Below are 20,725 nucleotides of genomic sequence, written 5' to 3' on the forward strand. Positions count from 1 at the left end.
TCTATACTATATATCTAACTTCTCATTTTCTCATAATCTTTTAATAGTTATTAATTTTTCTTTTTTGGTCACCACCTTTTTATAAATTTGATATTGACTTATATATTTTATTTAATAATATATATATATCTTATTTTAAATAATACTAGTAATTTATGCACCGACATAAATGTGACACAAATTACTAGTTGTAATTCATGCATTACTAAGAAGTTAGAGTTAACCAATTGTGTCCCTGTTATCGATATTTTTATAATTAAAAAAATAGAAATTGAAAATTGATGAACTTGTTGGCGATATGGGTTGAATCCAAATCATACTAAAATTATCATTTTTTCAGCCAAACTTGTATTTGATCCATTCATTTTAACTCGGGAGTCCATTCCATTCATTTCAAAGCGTATTAGACCCGGTCCATTTTGTAAACCCAACTCGTTTAAACAAACTCACACTAATACACTCATTTGCCACCTTTGCTTTTTACTAAAACGGCAAATGACTTTACTTTTATTTTTGAGGGGGCAAATGTCTTTTCAGAAAGCAGTAAGCGACAAATACATTTTCTAAATAAAGGGTCGTTCTAAAAATGCTACCAAACGTGAGTTGCATCTTCAGCAACTTGGCTTTATCAGGAAGTTGTTCCCAAGCCCACAAGGAGAACAATTCAAGTGGTTTTCCCATTTGGTTTTCCATTCTTAACTGTCGTAAATAAAAACAACTAAAGAAAGAAAGAAAAATGGTATGCATCTGTCTGCGCAAGCAAGATGTTTTAAGAGTCGACATGCTTGCTTGGTAATGCTTATCTTGTTCAACATTCTACAGCCACATTTTATGACCACCGGAGATTGCCACAATGATAGGGAAATAAAAAGCCAATGGTCTTCAGATGTCGGCCTCGTCAATTTAGTGAGAATCACACCTTTCCATAAAACAGTAATGCAATGGTTTAAACAAGAAAAAACCAAGATTCTCAACCCAAGAAATAAAGTTCAATTGCTGGTTATACATCAAGATATTTTCTTCATGATCCACTTCTTTTTGGCATTCTCAATAGCTAACTCCCTCATCTTAAGAAGTTCACGACATCGCTGCTGATATTGCAAATCAATTGCATCAAGCTCTACCTTAAGATCGTCACATAATTCATTCTCTTTGTCAGTCAGACAGAGAGAAGAAATGCTCAAGCTCATATTGGTTGATGCAGTAATCCATGAGCCCGCACAGCTGGTTAGCGAGTTCTTCACACTTTCACTGATCTGAGAATGCCCGTTGCTTGTTTTGTATTTCTCAATGTCATGGTGAACCAATTGGGAATCATTCTTGTGCATAGCATCTGAAGTTGATGGATCAGTGTGAAAAGACGCTCCGACTGATTCTGCAGTACTGGTATTCTTTGATCCGGCGAACTCTGGATAAACACCCATCTCACCAGATTCTTTACCATGAATGCTATGCGAACAATGGTTCCTATTTGGTACAACCTGTTCATTATAAAGTGTAGGAGAGCCCTCAAGCAACCTCTTTGATCCACTCAAACTTCCAGATGACATTCCCCAACAAGGCGTAAATTGTGAAATTAAGCTGTTAATCAGCTCAGCTATGAAAGCAACATCATCTTTGCACAAGTCAAGTTGATTGACCATCTCAGCAGCAATTGACAGTGCAGTATCAGCATTAAGATAAAAGATGAAGTGAACATTCCTGACGCGACCTGTTATAAACATTTTCTTTGTGAACAATGTCCTAAGGTGGAGAGTAAAGCATATTCAATAGGGATGGCTCTGAAGTAAGAATTACATACCAGAAAAGTCCGCAATCCGCAAAGTTAGGGAGATTGAACTATCATCATACTTTTCCCCCTTCAAGGTAAACTCATTTCTCTCAGTACATTTGTGCAGTTCAAGAATCGACATTGAAGTTTCACTCATACTTTCAGGACAAGTGCTACCCGACAGCCTTTTGCAAGAAGGGTCCAGATCCATGGAGGGACAATCTGATCTTAGTGAGTTTAATGATTTGGGTGATAACTGCGGAGGACCATAAGTAAAATCCTTGGAATGTTCATACAGAACGAATGGCTCTTTCAAGAGCTCAGCAGCACTCAACCTCTGCGATGCTGGAACCAAACACTTCTCTATGAACCGCCTTACTTCAGGGTCCTTTACTTTCCCAAAAGCAGCTGGTTTTATGCCCTAGAATATTAACAATAGGATAATCACTTCACCAATGTGAAAAGACGCATCTTAGGACATTGCTAATAACCATATATCTACGATATAAGAAGGAACATGTAATACTTACAGATGTAACCTTCTTGTATATCTGCGCTTGGTTTTTGCATTCGCTGTACGGATATTCACAGGTAACCAACTCTAGCATACACATCCCAAAGGAATAAATATCCACCAATTCATTGTATTCCTCCTCATAGAGCTCTGGAGCCATGAACTCAGGTGTACCTGTGGGAAATAACATATAGCTGAATGTAAAACAATAAAGGAAAATGATGACTGAATAAAAGATTCATTCCTTTCAGGTAGACCAATTACCAATGACACTTCTTGCAGTAGGTCGTTGCATTATTGTTGCCAATCCAAGATCTCCAATTTTAAGTTCTCCATGGTTCCCATTCACAAAGATATTGTCACATTTCAAATCTCTATGAATAATACAAGGATTGTGAGCATGCAAATAGTCTAAACCTCGAAGGATCTGCCTGGCCCAGTTCTTGATGGCCTTCATATCAACATTTTTATGTTTGTTTCTATACCTAAACAAAAAAGAAAACAAACTTTAGTAAGTACTAAGCAAATGAACATGAAAACGCAATACCATAAGAAGAATGAGAACAATCTGAGACAAAATGAGAGAACTCACTGCCTCAAGCTGCCTGAAGTGAACAATTCAGTGATCATGTTAATGGTTTTGTTCTCATCATCCACCCAAGAGGCATATGACCTAATGACATTTTCATGTTTCAGTGTCCTCAACAGATGAACCTCAGAATATAACCTCTCCAGATGTTCAGGCGACTGCAGCGCATCCTCAATGCTTACTTGATTCCAAGCAACTTCTATGCCATCAATTTCATCAAACCCCTTGTAACTAAAGACAGGAACAAGCACAAGTAAATATTTTCACAGGAAGTTAATAATAGAATCTGCTTAAATATTTCAAACGTGGGAGTAATCCATTCTACAGAATAAATAGAAAAACAAAACAGAAGACAGTCCAGGAAGCATACACATTCTTGAATGCTCCTCTCCCCAGGATTTCATTGTACTGAAGGAAGAAAAAGAAAAAGGTAAAAGAACTAAAGGCAAATGGATTAACAAATATCACTGAAACTAACAAAATGAGCAAATGCACAAATTAGCACGTCATTAGACATAATGCCCTTTTCACTGCGTGACTGAAGCAGGAGACACTTTGTTGGTTTCCATCATCCAGGGGCCATTTGGTTGTTTGTCAGTGTTTTTTCACATCTGCCAATGGATGATGGTGGGGCAGAAGGCAGATTGGACCAAACCATACTTGCATATAAAACTCAGGCTTCCCATATGTTATTCTTCTGTCTTTCAAATAATAGAACATTCTTCTACATGTTTTCAGTAAAATACTGACAATACATTCATATTTTTACAGCAATAGGCCGTAGAAATTATATTTACATAGAGTGGATGAATCATAGAATGAGCAAAACCCATTTCTTATCTACAGGGACAAATGACAGTAACCAGCCAAATGACACATTCAATTATCTGCCCTGACCTTCCAATCTTACACTTCTGTCAGTGCCATATTTGACATTCTGACATCTAAACCACCCTTGTGTATAACCCTTTTTCAAAATCTATTGACATTTCAAAACACATTGTAGTACAGAAATTGCTAATTAGTTAGAACAAACTTTAAAGGTATTACTTATATGTGCTCTTTTCAATTACTATACAATAGGGGTCTTTAGTTCTTGAACCTCCGAAGAATGGCATGCAAAGGAATAAATCTAAATCATGAAGAACATTTTCATGAAAAATTCACCCTTTAAATAACTCATGCAGCGATTTGAAAATCACATCAGCTGATAGATTCATCTTTTATAAAGCCAATAAAGTAGCATCAACCAATAACAATACAAAGACTGCCAAGACAAAAGTAAGAGAAAGGAAAGAACTTTACCCGAATATACCGCCCGTCTGGGGATATTTCGACAGCATCAGACTCGGCAGTCTCCATTTCAGATTTCTCAATCCAACGCTAATTATTCCGACAAGTCATAACAGATATTCACAAAAAGGGGGGAAAATGGAAAAGAAAACCAAATCAAACTGTACAATTACGATCCGCGTTACAGAAGGCGACAATCTGAGAAAGCTTCACAGGCGACGGAAAATGAAGTAATGCCCGATCCAAATCGAAATGGGCATCCAAAGAAGTTCAACTGCGGCGAACGCAACGAAGAACTCGAATTCACTTCTCCTCCAGTCACACCTCCCATCTCATTTAATGAATCCTTCAACTGTCAAACAACAATCACCGCAAAACAAAACACAAAAAAAGAAAAAAACAAACAAAAAAATAAACCGAAAATTCGCAGGGGCCAAGAATTAGGGGATAATATGAGAACCCAGAAATCCTGCAACCCCTTCAATCATCATGGAAAATGAAAAAAGAACAAGAAATTGAGGTAAATAAAACTCTAGATAAGAATTGGGCTCAAGAAATCCTTTCAGATTGTCGATAATACAAGGGATCTGATGATGATTTGATAATGCAAAGATTGAAACATGGAAAACGGTGTGAAGTGAGAGATTTTGGGGGTAAAGGGTTGAACAGAATTGAATGGAAAAGCTGAACTCGTGACTTTGAGCCTTCGAACTTAATCGCGTGAATGCTGTAATGACGAGTCCTCAAGATTTGTTTGTGCAATAATAGGCAAATGCCATCATTATTTCAGACTGGCGTTTTCATCAAACTCATGCATCTTATTGAATTTTGAAATTGTCGTCCAACTTGTTCGATTGCTGAGATTCACGCTTTATAATTAAAAGTTGATGGGATTATCTTACAAATATGGGTACATAATTTATTTTTTTAATATATTTATTGATTTTAAATTGAATGTATTGTACCATGCAGTAATGAATTGAATTTTATTAAAAAAATAAATTTTAAAATTAAAAAATGATATATTATAGTGAGTAGTATATATAATTGATGTGTGTATATCACTTTTTTAAAAGTCAAAAAGCAAGAAATAAAAAATCTTTCTATTGTTTATATCTTGAAAAAAATATAAGCAATCCTCTTGTGATATCGCAAATGAGCAAATTATCCCATCATGAAAAAATAAATAGCAATTCCGTTGTATTTTTTACAATATAACAATTTACCCCCTTTTTTAAGAAGGTAAATTGTTTCATTTTAAAAAGTATAGGAAGATAAATTGTTATATATTTTTTATAGATGGATAATATGTTCATTTTGAATATGTAACTTGCTATTCACCCTTCATATCTTTGTACATTTTCTTAAATAAAGAGAGAGCATTTTGAAAAATATATTTGTAATGAATTAATTTATTTAACTACTAAATATGGAAAGAAAACATGTAAAAGAAAGAAGAGAGAAATATCTGGTGGAAGAAAAACCAAAATAGTTTATGAAACATGGAGAAAGCAAAATGACGAAATATCCAAAAATAATTTTATGATGAAAGAATATAGATAGAGTATTTATGATGAAAGAAGTAGATAATGAAGATGAAAAGACATAACTGAGAGGGAGCAAAAACAAAATAATAATTTTTTTTAAAGATATAATGTTATGCAAGAAGACGCCGAAAATGATTTTGAAAAAAAAAAAAAACATTGTAAATACCCTTTTAAAAAGGGCTAAATTTATTACCTATATATATACACACACACATAAACACATATACATACCCAGCCCATTAGGGAATCGGTTGATGCTTCCTTGCAGCCGCTAGTTGCTCGTGAGCCTCCCAGCGAGCAAATCAGCATGGAGGGAAGAAATAAGGGTAAGGAAGTAGTTATATTCAATTCATTTGACGCATTAAACTTCATTGATGATCCAGAAATATCTATGAGGGGTCCTAATATCAACAACCCCATTAGTGGTGACCTATGTTGAATGCTGCATTCTGGAACGTTCGTGGCCTGAACAAGAGGGACCACCAGCTGGCTTTGAAGGACCTAGTGGCTGAGTTCATGTTATATTTTGTTGGACTCTTGGAAACTCGGGTACGTGGGAATAATGTATCTCGTATACAGGCTGTTATTTTACCTCAGTGGAAATGATTTGTTGACAATGGGACTATTGGGAATCGTATATGGATAGCACGGTATGATGATTTCATTGATGTTAATGTACTTGATCTGGGATCCCAGTTTATACACTGTCGTGTGATTGTACGTGCATGCAACGAACCGATGCTTACTATAGTTATTTATGGTGCTATTGAAGTTATTGATCGACGTCAATTACGGGAATCTTTAAATATATTAGGTAATCAGTCGATGAATAAGCCGTGGTTAGCGGGGGGTGACTTTAATGTAGTACGTGATCTCAGTGAGGTCTGTGGCATCTCTGGAGACATAAGGATGGCCATGGAGGAATTTAATGCATGTATTCAGTCAACTGCTTTGCATTCACTTCCTATGCAGGGTGAATGGTATACATGGCATAATTGCAACACGACTTCGCGTAGTCTATGTAAGTGACTAGACTGGATACTTATTAATGATACATGGCTCACAGGATTCCCCACATTGTGCTACACTAGTCTCTTGCACCAGACTTCGGACCACTTGCCGTTTGTATTGAATGGGGATAGGTAGATGGAGCTTGGAGGTATGTTTAGATTTGATAACTACCTTACTCTCTCACCGAATTTTATCCATAGTGTGCAGAATGTCTGGTAACATGCTATTGTAGGCGTGCCTATGTATGCTGTTACATGGAAACTTAAGGCTTTAAAGCCTGTCTTCAGGCAGCAGAGGAGAAATAAGGGTGACCTTTCGCGCAATGTTCAGCTAGCAAAAGGTTTTCTTGAGATAGCCTAAACATTACTGATTATGGATCGAAAGACGAACTATTACTCCTACTGCAACAGGTGCTATTGGATGGTATACGCCAAGGCATGCTACAACAACGGACAAAGATGCAGCAGTGGATGAAGGGAGGGGACCAATGCTCGAAAGTCTTCTTTCGCAAAATAGCCCAAAGAAGAACTGCTCGGAGGATCTTACAGATCAATGACGAGCAAGGGAACACCTATACAGAGCTAGGAGTGGTTATTCATGAGTTTATCTCCTTTTACCAAGCTCTATTAGGAGGGGTACAAAGACAATAGACAATCAATATTGGGTACTTGAGACCATGGACGAGACATGTGCTGACTGAGGAGGACACCCAGCTTCTCCTCAAACCAGTTACGGCCGATGAAGTCAAGCAGGCCGTTTTTGACATCATAGATGACAAGGCACCGGGACCTGATGGATATTCTTTCGGGTTTTACAAAGCAGCCTGGCCGATTGTGGGAACAGAAGTCATGTCAGCTATTCTAGACTTCTTTGCATCAGGCAGGATGCTAAAGCAAATCAACATCACACTTCTAGCATTAATCCCTAAGGTACACTCCCCTATGATGGTCACAGATTTTCGCCTTATTTCTTGTTGTAATGTCCTCTATAAGATTATTGCAAAAATTCTTGCTCAGAGATTGAGTTTGACTTTGGATAAATTGATAAGCCCCTGTCAGGCGGCTTTTGTTCCAAATTCCAGTATAGGCGACAATATTATGTTAGCACAAGAACTCTTTATAGGATACAATCAAGCACGACTTTCCCAACGATGTGCGCTTAAAGTGGACATTCGAAAAGCCTATGACACGGTAGAATGGGATTTCCTCCTAGCAATTATGCACCTATTTGGGTTCCCTGCACAGTTCATTCGATGGGTGGAGGAGTGTATTACATCACCCTCGTTCTCGTTTGGTTTTAATGGAAAACCACACGGTTTCTTCGCAGGGTCACGAGGGTTACGATAGGGAGATCCGTTGTCACCGTACCTATTTGTCTTAGTGAAGGAGGTACTTCATTTACTCTTACTTCAATTGATTGATCAGGACATGCTATTCCTTTCATTGGGAATGTGGACCATCTAAATTATTTCAGCTTGGATTTGTCGATGATGTACTACTTTTCTGTAAAGCTGATATGGACTCCATTGGGGTGTTTAAATGGGGTCTGGATCGATTGGCTGAGTTATCTGGACTTCGGCTTAATGTGCAAAAGAGCCATCTCATTTTATCACGAGCGGCACACGGGATGAGAGACCAGTTATTAGCAGCGCTCGGGTTTCAGGACAGGCATTTACCAATGCGATACATGGGGCTTCCTCTAATCTCTTTCAGACTATCAATAGCGGATTGCCAACCTCTATTGGCAAAAATTGATAGTCACATCTATGGTTGGGAGGGTACGATATTATCATTTGCGGGACAGATTTAGATTATTAAATCCGTTCTCATGGCTTTGAGTATCTAGTGGGCTTCTGCTTCATTCTACCTAAAGGTGTTATAAGGGAGATCAAGAAGAGATTGCGCTCCTTCTTATGGAAAGGTGCTACTAGTGGGGGCTATGCAAAGGTATATATGGAGGGATGTATGTAAGCTAGCTGCAAAGGGAGGACAGGGCTTACGAGACATCGCTATTCTTAACCGTGCCTTAATGAGTAAGAAATTATGCGCTGTGATTCATTGTGATAGAACACCCATATGGGTGGAGTGGTTGTACCATGGGCGCTTGCGTGACAGGTCCATTTGGACAATTCCTGAGCATGGAGGTTCGTGGGATTGGAGAAAACACCTTCGCCTACGTACTGTTATTCGACCATTGGTGGATTACCAAGTGGGTGATGGAGCTGCCTTCTATTTGTGGCAGGACCTGTGGCGCCCCCTCAGACCACTTATTCAAAGGTTCTCACGTGGCCCGCAACTCACTGGTTTTGGACTCTCGGAGAAACTTAATAGGGTCATTATGGATGGGCATTGGCACTGGCCCTCTTCACGGACATGTTTGGAGATTGTATAGAATTTGCCCATAATCCATGGAGACGATGATCGTGTTCATTGGCGAGATACGAATGGACGTCTCACTGTTATATCGCTATATCATATATTACACCCGCCGGGACTCAAGGTATACTATGGAGAAAAGATGAGAAAATTTTCGTGGCTTTGGTGTTATGCAAGCCAAGGAGTTTAGAAAACACATGTGTGTAGTGTGTAGAATGAATTCCAAATTCAAAAACTACAAGTTATTTCTAAGATAACTACAATACATACACATGCACACTATATCCACCACTAAGCCATCATGGCTTTCTCATGTGGAGATGTTGAAACTCCTTCTCAACTTGCTTCAACCTTTGGCTTGGACTTTAAACCATGGACGGATTTTTATTGCTCTTGATTTAATCAAATTAAATAAAGTGCAACCAATATCCATGGATTTCAAATTAATCTAATTAATTTAAAACCTTATAGAAATCCAAAAGTTTATTTCATTCAATTAAATAAACATAAGTTCAAATACTAACTAATTGATCCAATCAATTAATTAAACCAAACTCAATAAATTAATTCAATTAATATAAAGGTATTAAGCTCAAAATTAATTTAATTCAATTAAATTCATTTCTTCTAGAATTATTTTTAAATTAATTCTACTAATTCTATAGTGATTTATGTTGGAGTCTTTAGATTCACCCTCAACTAAAGTTGTTTTGTGTCCAATAGAAATAATTAATTAAATCTAATTTAATTAATTATTTTTAATTAACCATTAATTAGAAATGCCCGCCACCATTGGTGGCCATCTATCAATAGTCTATGGTACTAGAGACTAGGTGAATGTTGACATGAATATTTAGGCTCCCGAATTCATACAGGTACGGTCCTTTCGTCTACCATCTTTTGGCCTTAGTCTAGGGTATGGAATTAGGTGTTGGTTCCCATCTTGTAACCAAAAAACTATGTTGAATACTCAAGATGAGTTTACTATTGATTAACATAGGAAACTATTTTCTATTCGACCAATCACTATAACTATAGACTTAGAGAGTTTAAGCCATTTTAGAGCGCATAGGAGATGTATCCATCATATACTGATAGGGGATGGATTCTATCTTGAGATCCACCATCCTTACTAAATACTCCGACTACACTAGATAAGGTTTATAACGATCACATCAAAGACATTGCCATCTCTCACCAGATCTAAGATATAGCCATCATATGCATGCAACTCTCATGATTCCTCATGTCCGAGAACTAATCCCATACTATTGGAGCAAAAATTCAATTCATACCGACCAAACCTCCAAGATTTTCATATGATGATTCATGTGAGTCAGTTAAATCAATTAACAACCTTGTCAACTAATCCACTAAAATTGTATGGACGTCTAATGTTTGTCGTTGATGAAACACGACACTCATCTAATGAATGCAATACTTAGTGCAAGTCTCCATAGGACTCTTGATGCTCAGTATCGAGATCCTCGATTTGGAATGTTTCGAACTAAATCTCAGAAGTTGGTCCCACAGTTGTCATCCAATGCTTAATCTAACTACATAGATTATCTAATTAGTTTGTGGGCATTTGTTGTGATATTAAAATATCGTTCAATATAAATAGTAAGCACAACAAACACGAGTACCAAAGATGAATGCTTACTACATTCATCAAGATAATATCACATTCATAAATATTGCTAAATAGTTTCCAAAAGCCAATCCAATTAACTTTTTGGTCACCTTTTTAAACAGGTCTGACTAAGAGTATGTGGTTAGACTATGGGGCTTTTATCATTAGAAGGACAAAATAGTTATTAATTGGGCTTAAGGATCAAACTTATTAATAGTTGAAAGACACAGAGCCAAAATTACTACATTCAAAGTTAGAGGGCTGAAATTACAAATTCCTTAAACTTAGAAGATCAAAATTACAATTAAATAGATAATTTATTTAAAAAATAAACTCATTTTATTTGAAATAGTAACATTTAGAAAAATCATTCTTATTCTTGTTTGATGCATATTTTATTTATAATTTTCTTTAATTTTTTAACAATTAATATTTCTTTTTATGACAAAATGAAGATGAAAAATGATTAATTGATGACATTTCAAAAATTAATCTTTCTTGCAAAATTTATTTTATTTGTACCAAACGCAGGATTTGAAGTTTATTTTTCTTGATATCATAAAATAATAGTCTCTAAAATTAATAAAACAAATTATTATTCTTTCCACTCTGCCTTTCTCTGACGTAACCGAACGGAGCCTTAAGACTTTCTATTAAAACCAAATGGAGATAGAAAGTGGATGGACCGCTTTTCAGCATTAGGTGTTGGAGTTATCAAAGTTGAGCATACGCTGTCGGCCGAACTTCAGCCCACTATCTTTATCTTTGTCATTATATTTTTTTCTTTTTTTTTTAATGTAAAAAAAATTAATATTGATTCCCTCTACCTTTCAAGCGATTCGAATCCATGACCAAATCATAGGACATGATCACTATCTTTGTCTTTATTTATTTTTCTATTTTTCAGAATTAATTTCTATTTTTTTAGCAAAAAATTAATTTCTATTCTTAATAATGGAAAACGAACTCGCAATAAAACTAATATTGATATGTTCCAATAATAAAAGATTAATTAAAGAGCCCCATAAACCACTTTTCCGCTAAATTTATGTAAAAAAATAAATAAAAGGAATAACAGTCCTATCAATTTATAAAATATTTTTTAAAGTGGATAAAATATTATTTTTCTTTAAAAAATAAAATTTTCTTATCTTATAAGAAGATAATTTTATAATTAATACAATTTAAAATTATAAATATTTAATAGAAATATTAAGTATAAATTACAAATTTCTTTTTTTTTTTGGATAAATGTAAGTTTCATTAATAAAATAAGATCGTACAGTACAACAATGCTCAACTGGTGGTTTCTCCCTCAACAGGCCAAGGGATACGTCATAATCTATATAACACACATGAACTAACAGAACGAGATAAATTAATACTAATAATCCTCTGTCTAATATCTTCCACAATAATGGTGGCTATTATATTCGGTGGTAGCTCCGTATGCTCAAAGCGTCTCAAATTTCGTTCCCTCCAAATGTGGTAAATGCAAGCAACTAGGAGTGCACGATAAACCAAGTTAATCATATGTTTTCCTCTCCATTTCCTTGCAGCCCACTCAACATCTCGTGACCACTCTCTATTAGGCCATTCAAACCGAACTATCCATCGAATCACTGTTAGGCAACTTCTGGCATAACGGCATCAAAAGAATATATGAGTATGTGTCTCCATTGCGCCCTCATCACATAATATACAGGCGCCTAGGTATGATAGCCATGATTTATCAGTTGTGGATAGTTTCCCCAAAATCGTAAGCCATAAGATGAAATTATGCCTGGGGATCTTCAGAGAACCCGAGAGTAGTGAACACCAACCTATCTTGGGTCCCGGTGGGTCCAATAGCATGTAAAGAGATGTAACTGTAGGTCGTCCCGTCTCAAATCGCCAAATAATGCGATCTGTCTCGCCATGAATTATTGGCAATGCATGCAAAATCTCCAAGCACCCAATATCCATAACGAGAGGCCAATGCCATTGCCCCTCTATAATAACACTGCTGAGCTTGTCCGTCGTCCGAAGCCCAAGCATACGTGGACCCTGTGGGAATCTCTCAATAAGGGGACTACTACTAAAAAAAAATTCAATTACTTGCTACACTATAAATCACTACTACTTAAAAATTAATAATAAAATAATATTATTTATCACGGTTAAACAAAGCGATGCATGAAACTTAAGTTTTGACAAGAATTATGATCATATAGCATGATTTTACCTGTGATCAAAATATTTGTTATGGTTCTTTTAATTGCAACTAATATTTTGACTTTGTTTGTAGAAACAACAACTAGTAACCGTTGCTTACAGTAATTAATTAGTATTTGCTTTAATTTTTTATTTTTAATTATATTTAGTTAATTAGGGTAAATTACATTTTTGGTCCCATAAAGTGGACCTATTTCCAATTTTAATCCCATACTCAAGCCAATTCGCACATTTAGTCCCATACATGATTTTTTTTCTTTCAATTTGAGAACCAAAGGGGGTATTCCGTTCAAAACTTAACGGCAACTGCTTAATCTGTCAGTTGTTGTTAAACCACATATGAGACTAAATGTGTGAATTAGCTTGAGTGTGGGATTAAGTAGAAACAGATCCACTTATAGGATAAAAAATGTAATTTATCCAGTTAATCATAACGAAAAGTCTTTTTTTTTCTAGTGATTACTTTCATTCTTCATTTAATAGATTTTTAAATATTTTATGAAATCATTTCTGAGTTTATAAAATCCTGCCAGACAATATTTAAGATTTTTCATTAATACTCATTGATGTGGCAAGTGGGTGATTTTCTTCTTGTTTTTTTCTCATTCCCATAATTGATTACATTTCTAATTTAAATAAAGGAAAAGCAACTTGCCATAAAGTAATAGTGTCTTAATCCAAGAATCAGATATTAATTGAAGAGTGAATCAACCAATCAAAATCAAGAACAGATGTGTAATGACAAATCATTTGTCACCTGCTATGGGCATATGCTGTCACGCAGTGGCATATGACACTCTCAGTTTATTATTAAAAAATAAATTGAATAAAGTGTCCTCCAATTTCAACTTTATTTTTCCGTACTTTTTACTTCTATTTTTAAATATTTTTAATTTAATTATTACTTAAGTTACAATTTTCTTTGCTTATTCTCACAATAAAGTGGGACCTATTGCAAGCATGCGTTAAATTGTTAAAAAAATTGTAATAAAAAATAAAAATATCTAAAGATAAAAAAATAATATGTGGAAAAAAAAAATAGTTGGAGTATTAGACGAAACAATTTAAAATTAATAAATTTTTATTTTATGAGTTGAAAGGAGAGTTGTTTATTGATTTTGATTTAAGTCGAATTTATTTAAACAATTCAAAAACTGAGTTGTGTTAAAATAAAACTTTTAATTTATTTTCAGCAAAAATTGATAAATACTTATTTTTAAATGTTGCAAACATGTACGTCGTACTCCGAAATCATCTGATTAATTTACGTAGGAGAATTAACAAATAATTCTTTTTTTTTTATTTTTTCAGAAAATAATGTTTTAATTAATATATTAACTTTGAGAAAATAGTTTTTAAATCAAAAGATAAACTATTATATTTTAAACACCTAAGAAACATAGGACGCTTTTTTCTTTTCAGAAAGAAAAACATGATATTGTGAGGATATATTTATGAGAAAAATGAATTTTATATCCTTCAGAGCATAATTTAGCATAAAATAGAGCTCATGTCCGAAACCCTCGTCCGCCATTTTCTTGCTTTCATCTCTAAGCTTTTTGCTAATTTGCTTTGAACCCATTTCAATTCAAGATCATCGGAAGAAGCCCACTTGGCCAGAAAAATCAATCTCCTTTTGGATTTTGAGGTTTTCTTCATCCTCCACTCTGTTGGCAAATATTGGGGTTAAGTGAGGTGAGAACTTTTTCTTTTTCTCTTCTTCTTTGAATCTTGTTTCTTGCGGTGATTCAGTGGTAGTTGTTAGATTCTTGTTGCATTTATTAGTTTCAGAGTAGTTCTTAAGTATTGAGCTGAAGCTGCAGCAGATGTTTCTGCGGTTTTCTTGAGTAAAGAAGTGTCCATTTAGAGTATACTTCTGTGAAGAGTGTGATTGATTGAAAGCGTTTATCATGTGCGTGTGTTGTTGAAAATGAGTTTCATTAGGTGAATAGTAGATGAAATCTCCGTAAGCAATTACGCTTATTAATTTCTACTTGGACTGTCTTTCTGTTACCTTCTATTTGATAAAGTGAATTAATGATATGATATTTTTTGGAAAAATCTTGGTGGAGGAAAATTGTAAAGTAATTTCTCAAGGGCTTCTTTCTTTCCGTGATTTTCGTTGCTAATACTTAATTATGAAGAGCGCGCCTAAGGGGCTTCAATGGTATTGCTCTCTGTGAGCTTCTGTGATGAGTATGAGGAGAAGGTAAAATTGACAAGAATGCTATATTGCTGAAATGCATGGGGTTATTGAATTGGGGAGAAAGAAACCAGACCAACAGACTTGCTGAAATGAATCTTGAAAGACTATTTTGATCATTGTACTGAAAAACAAAAGAAGAATTAAGGACTAAGAGAGCTGAGATTCAATGAAACAAAAAGCATTTTGTGGAATTGCAATTGCCGTTTTTGACATTGTCTGGCCCCGCTATTTCCAGCCTTTGGCCCTTTTCCACATACTGAAGTTGTAGTTTATTCTTGTGAATTGGTAATCCCCCAGACTGCAGTAACTGCCTGTTTTTAGCATACAGCCCGAATTTCGGTAGAAGGGCAAATACCAGTGGAATTCCTCTTCGGCTTATTGTTAGGTCATCTGCCAAAACCTTAGTCGTGGACCGGCTATGGACTACGACTACAGCTGGGACTTATGTCAAATAAAATTATTTAGGGAGTGGATATCTAGTCTTGTGGAGGAGGATAAGTTCCTAATTGGATTGAAACAGGAAAATCAGTTAGACCAACCCCATTTGGTCGAAAAAGAAAGCTGATCATCAACAAAGACCTAGCAAAATTCATTACTCACAAACAGCTTCTCTTTCACAAGAACTCACTTATTCTGAAACCAATTTCAAGGATGAGGCTCACTTTTGGTCATTTGATATTCAGTTTTCAGTTTCGAGTTTTAATGGCTTCCATGTCAGTTGAGTAGCTAGATCCAGGATCTTTTAGAAAAATTCAGGCTTGTTAATTTATTGAATTAATGTCTCATGGGTTCAGGGTGTGGATCCATCATCCATGTATTCAATAGTCGCTTTGTTCTCCACGAGTGTCGCATTTGCATGACGTTCATTATAAGTTAACTTTCCTGAGTGTTCTTATTTTTGTTGGTCCTTTGCTCGTTAACTAAAACAATGTCCTGTCAGCTAATAGGCAAAGGACTGGAGGGGTATTGCTTTCCAGGCCCCCCGAGTCATTTTAATGGGGATTAGATTAAATTCATTTTCTGTTCGGAAAGAGAATCACCTCACTGGTGATATTGGTCTAAAATTGCACAGCTGAAAGAAATTCATGAGATGTAAAACACTTGTCAAATCTCTTATCTGTTATAGCACTAGCAGTCCTATGGACTTCTATCGTCAAGTGATTGATGATGTATTTCTGCATGCAAGGTGTTGTGACTGTCACTTCTGATGCGTCTAACCAAGGTTGCAGATACTCGAGCCTTGGGGGCTTTGTCTGACAAAATTAAATGCCATGATGCAACTTTAGTATAACTGTCTGCAATTTCTTCTTCCACGGTCACATGCAACTGTAACTAGCATGCTTGGAGTTGCATGAAACATGCAAAGTTAGAGGTTCCTATTTGATGTATGGACGGGCACAACGACCCTGACTTGATTAAATTTGGAGATTCGTGCAGAAGTGATATCATTGTACTCCTGAAAAATAGGATAGGAAGACAAGAACTCTTTCATTCACATTCCTTTATCCTTAAAAGCAAGAGCACGTATTTTGCAGATAGACTTTCAGACCCGAGCTCTCAAACTTGTATAGAGATCGAGTGCTCAGAGGTCAATTATAATCACCATCTGAAACTTCTAAAGTGTCTTTATCTTCCAGCAGACTCACTTTCGGATTCCTTTGACTCTGTTCGGTCGGCCCTTGGTGTTCTTCAGGTTGCTGCAGACTTACATTGTGAATCGGTTGTTCACAGCTGTGTCCAGTACCTGGAGGCTGTTCCTTGGGAAGAAAGTGAAGAGGATGAAATTTTGGATGTAGTTTCACGGTTGGGTCCAATTGCCATGCCCATATTGGCAAGAATCCAACCAGTGGATTTGGTTGGCACAAAGAGTGTTTTCATCTCAGCAATACGTTTCGCCACTTCAATAGATGGTCCTTCCCCTCCTTTCGGGGACGAACTTAGAACCTCAGCCCAAGAACAGGTCGAGTACATGCTTGGGGATGATGCAGACATGCCATTGGTTACAGCTGATAACGAGGTACAATTAGAGACGATAACTGGTCTGTCCAAGACTTTTTCTTCGTTTGAAAGAGAACTATCCTTGATTTTTGAATCTGGCATGTGCAAGTTCACAGAGTGTAAAATTTTGCAATCTCTATCTGATCTTGAATGGATGTGCAATGTTCTGCTAAAGATGGGCCTAATGAATGATTTTGTCTCGAAGTGGATTGATATATCGGAAACCATATTACGGGTCGTCGAAGACGAGAATCTCAAATGTATGTGGGGTCTAAAACTGAAACTTGTAGAAGTGACTTCAAAAGTACTCGATGCAGTTGGATACGGGAATGTGATTCTACCAGCTCCACACCGTGTCCAACTGATAAAATCGTGGCTTCCATTTATCAGAAAACTGAAGCCTATTCTTGATTTGATGGGCGATAAAGATGCAGAATTTCCTTACAAGATGGATGAAGATATGTGCCAGAGCATTGAAGGTGCAATGGTTTCCTTAGTTTCAGCACTGCCATCTGATGATCAAGCTGACATTCTTGCTGATTGGATGAACGCCGAGCAGCTAAGATATCCCGATCTGAGCGAGGCTTTCGAGGTATGGTGCTTTAGAACTAAGTCTGCTAAGAGAAGATTAGTTGGGGGCTTGATGGACAAAGTTGATAGTACCACCGTCAGCCTCTGATCTATCTGTCCATTGTTTTTCTTGGTAATCAATTTTCTAAGAGGAGATTACATGCTTCTGTTCTCATTGCTGTATGATTTTGGAGCTAAGCATGATTTTTCACTCTGCTCATTTCCTTTCAGCTTCCTCATTGTCTTTTCCTTCTTAATGCATGCTTATGTCAATGAAAGTTCCTCAGAATTATGATAAAGTCGACTCTTTACTCAGCTAAGAGCTGGGTAAGCCCAGCAGGAACACAATGGTTTGGCTAGTTGGGAGGTACTTGACTGCAATGGCAAGATCTTGACGCATGGATAGAGGAATTAACTCAATCTTTCATAATGGTAAGACAAGATCCATTCATTTGAAAAGTGAAATTACCATTTCACCCTTGAGAAAGTTACCAAACTTAATTCAGCACAAATGGGACATCGGACAAGATGGTATAAGTTCTTTTCTTTTCCTTTTTTTTTTTTGACGCAAGATGGTAAAAGTTCATCACTTATCATAAACACCAAAGTTTATAAATATGGCCTCTCCTATCTCATTTCGAAGGACATTTTGAGAGAAGAACAAGAGCTCTGGCTAGATGCACAGTGAGTTGGGCCAGTTCAGGATCGACACGAATCAATTCGAAGAAGTTCGACGCAGAATCGATCTACTACTGTTTATGGCACGAATCAATTCGAAGAAGTTCGACGCAGAATCGATCTACTACTGTTTATGGCTGATCCTAGAGTGATTTTGGACCTTTAAATGGGTCTAATTAGGTTCATTTTCAAATTCAAGCCTAGTCCATGAATTGCTCTGGTGGAAACCCGAATGTGCTTGGTTTTCTTAAAATAAAATTGAGGATTTTTTAAAAATAATAAATTTATTTTTGTATTATGAAATAAATAATTAGTACTTTCAATCATACAAAAAATTATAACTAAAAAAAAGTAATTCTCAAGACTATATAATAAATTTAAATAATAATTTGGCTAACAAGTTTGTAATACTAACCTTAGATGATAATAATTTAAAAAATAACTTCAAATAAACTTTAAAAAAATAAATGAAGAGTATTAATGACTTAAAGTATTTAAACTTATCAATACAACAATAAAGATAAAAAATTTAGAAGTATAAAAAAACTACTAAAATAGTTAACTTAGAATAACAAAATAAAAATTATATATCACATATTATTATAAGAAAAAAATGACCCAACAGACATTACTCAGGCTCGGTTTAGGATCAGGTGGTCCTGGGCTACTAAACTTGGTTGATCCCATTTATTAATATTTGGGACCGATCCAGGACCAATTCGGTCCTATGCGAGTTTGTATCAACCAATCCGGAGTCAAGCTAACTCAATTTGACTCACTGCACATCTTTAGCTAGCGAGGACAGTAAATTTCAAGATAAAATCCATCCCCTTTCAATATTATGACAACAACGTCTCATATACGCTCAGAGACCCGTTTAAGCCCTTAGAATATATGGCCACAGTAATTGAATGAAAGGGATAGGTTTGTCGTGTTAATCAGTGGCGTGAACTTGCATTCGAGTTATGAGTATAAATGCCTAGACTAGGATAATAATCAACAACAAATTCCATGTTCTAGACTAAGGTTAGGACAATCAGTGGCGTGAACTTGCACTCGAGTTATGAGTATAGATACCTAGTCCAGGATAAGAATCCACGCCTAACTCCTTGCCCTAGGCAAGGTCAAGAGATGGTTGATGGAAGAACTATACTCGTATATGAACTCGGAGCCTAAATATTCATACTACTATTCACCTAGTCTCTGGTATCATGAACTGTTGCTAGACGGCCACCCATGATAACGTGCTATTTCTGATTATCAATTAATTGAAAATAAATTAATTAATTATGTTGATCAAACACGCCCAAGTCGAGCTGAGGATGAACCTAAAAAGTCACATACTTGTTACTGGAACGTGATGGAATTAATTTAGAATTAATTCTGAAAGAAAGGGATTAAATTAATTTCTTGAATTCGCCCGTAGCCATGGCCAAGTCCATTCGAATTCTGCTTGTCATAGCAGCATGGTGTGACTATGAAATATGGCAGATGGACATGAAAACGGCTTTTCTCAATGGTTTCATTGAGGAAGAGATCTACATGGATCAGTTGGAGGGTTTCACTTCCGGTGGAGAAGAACAAAATGTCTATCGTCTCCGAAGATCCATTTATGGCCTCAAACAAGTTTTCCGAAGTTGGAACACACGTTTGGATGAAGTCATATAGGGTTGTGATTTCATCAAGGATGAATTTGATCCTTGTGTATACAAGAAGATCAAAGGGAGTGCGGTTGCGAACCTGTGCTTTATGTAGATGACATCTTGCTCATTGAGAATGATGAGATGTTGGGTGATACTAAAGCATGATTGTCCACACAATGTCCATGAAGGATATGGGTGGGGCCTCTTACATCCTTGGCATCAAAATCTATAGGGATAGATCTAGAAGGATATTAAGGTTGACCTAATCATCATATATTGAGAAAATCTTGAAGAGATTCAAGATTGAGATTCAAACGAGGATTCCTCCCATGAGGCATGGGATTAAGATGTCCAAGAAGCTGCCTCCCAAGATTGATGAGGAACTTAAATGGATATTGGACATCCCCTATACTTCAGCTGCATGAAGCATTCAGTATGTTGTCCAATGCACCAGGCCCGATGTACTATATGACAAAATATTATTAGGTCAACAAAATGAGTATTTGCTAATGTCATTTCATTTGTTGTGCTCATTACATTTATATGACAAAGTATAAAAATTCGTAAAGTTGAGATGTTAAGTTGACACAAAAAATATTTAGATGCCAAAGTACAAAAATCGATTATAGTTCAGATGACAAAATATAATTAACCCTATTTTAGATCGATTAAGATTTTCAGCA

The 20,725-nt window shown here is 36.0% G+C and overlaps 2 protein-coding genes across 3 annotated transcripts; one reads left to right on the forward strand and one right to left on the reverse strand.

The window, feature by feature from the left end:
* Positions 1–902: 902 nt before the first annotated feature.
* Positions 903–4,996, reverse strand: LOC105179107 (serine/threonine-protein kinase WNK8). Of its 2 annotated transcripts, XM_011102703.3 has the most exons (7): positions 4,180–4,996; positions 3,245–3,282; positions 2,878–3,105; positions 2,550–2,770; positions 2,302–2,459; positions 1,802–2,192; positions 903–1,711 (listed from the first exon to the last, which is right to left on the reverse strand). In XM_011102703.3, the coding sequence occupies exons 1-7, from the start codon at positions 4,234–4,236 to the stop codon at positions 1,008–1,010; spliced, it is 1,797 nt and encodes a 598-aa protein (XP_011101005.2). In that variant the 5' UTR covers positions 4,237–4,996; the 3' UTR covers positions 903–1,007. The 2 variants fall into 2 exon arrangements, with proteins under 2 accessions (XP_011101005.2, XP_011101006.2); XM_011102704.3 differs by lacking the exon at positions 3,245–3,282.
* Positions 4,997–14,408: 9,412 nt separating this feature from the next.
* On the forward strand, positions 14,409–17,951 carry LOC105179109 (BTB/POZ domain-containing protein At3g05675). The gene is made up of 2 exons (XM_011102705.3): positions 14,409–14,642; positions 16,340–17,951. The coding sequence occupies exon 2, from the start codon at positions 16,541–16,543 to the stop codon at positions 17,828–17,830; it is 1,290 nt and encodes a 429-aa protein (XP_011101007.1). The 5' UTR covers positions 14,409–14,642; positions 16,340–16,540; the 3' UTR covers positions 17,831–17,951.
* Positions 17,952–20,725: the final 2,774 nt, after the last annotated feature.

Source organism: Sesamum indicum, linkage group LG6 (assembly GCF_026168435.1).
Source record: "Sesamum indicum cultivar Baizhima isolate 11 linkage group LG6, ASM2616843v1, whole genome shotgun sequence".
Taxonomy (NCBI): domain Eukaryota; kingdom Viridiplantae; phylum Streptophyta; class Magnoliopsida; order Lamiales; family Pedaliaceae; genus Sesamum; species Sesamum indicum.

Excerpts from the sequence above, each read along its gene's own strand:
- LOC105179107 (XM_011102703.3), bottom strand. The coding sequence starts at position 4,236 with ATGGAGACTGCCGAGTCTGATGCTGTCGAAATATCCCCAGACGGGCGG. Across the intron at positions 2,771-2,877 it reads ACTTCAGGCAGCTTGAGGCA|GTATAGAAACAAACATAAAA; the intron begins GTGAGTTCTCTC and ends TTTTTTGTTTAG. Across the intron at positions 2,460-2,549 it reads TACTGCAAGAAGTGTCATTG|GTACACCTGAGTTCATGGCT; the intron begins GTAATTGGTCTA and ends TATTTCCCACAG.
- LOC105179109 (XM_011102705.3), top strand. The coding sequence starts at position 16,541 with ATGGACGGGCACAACGACCCTGACTTGATTAAATTTGGAGATTCGTGC.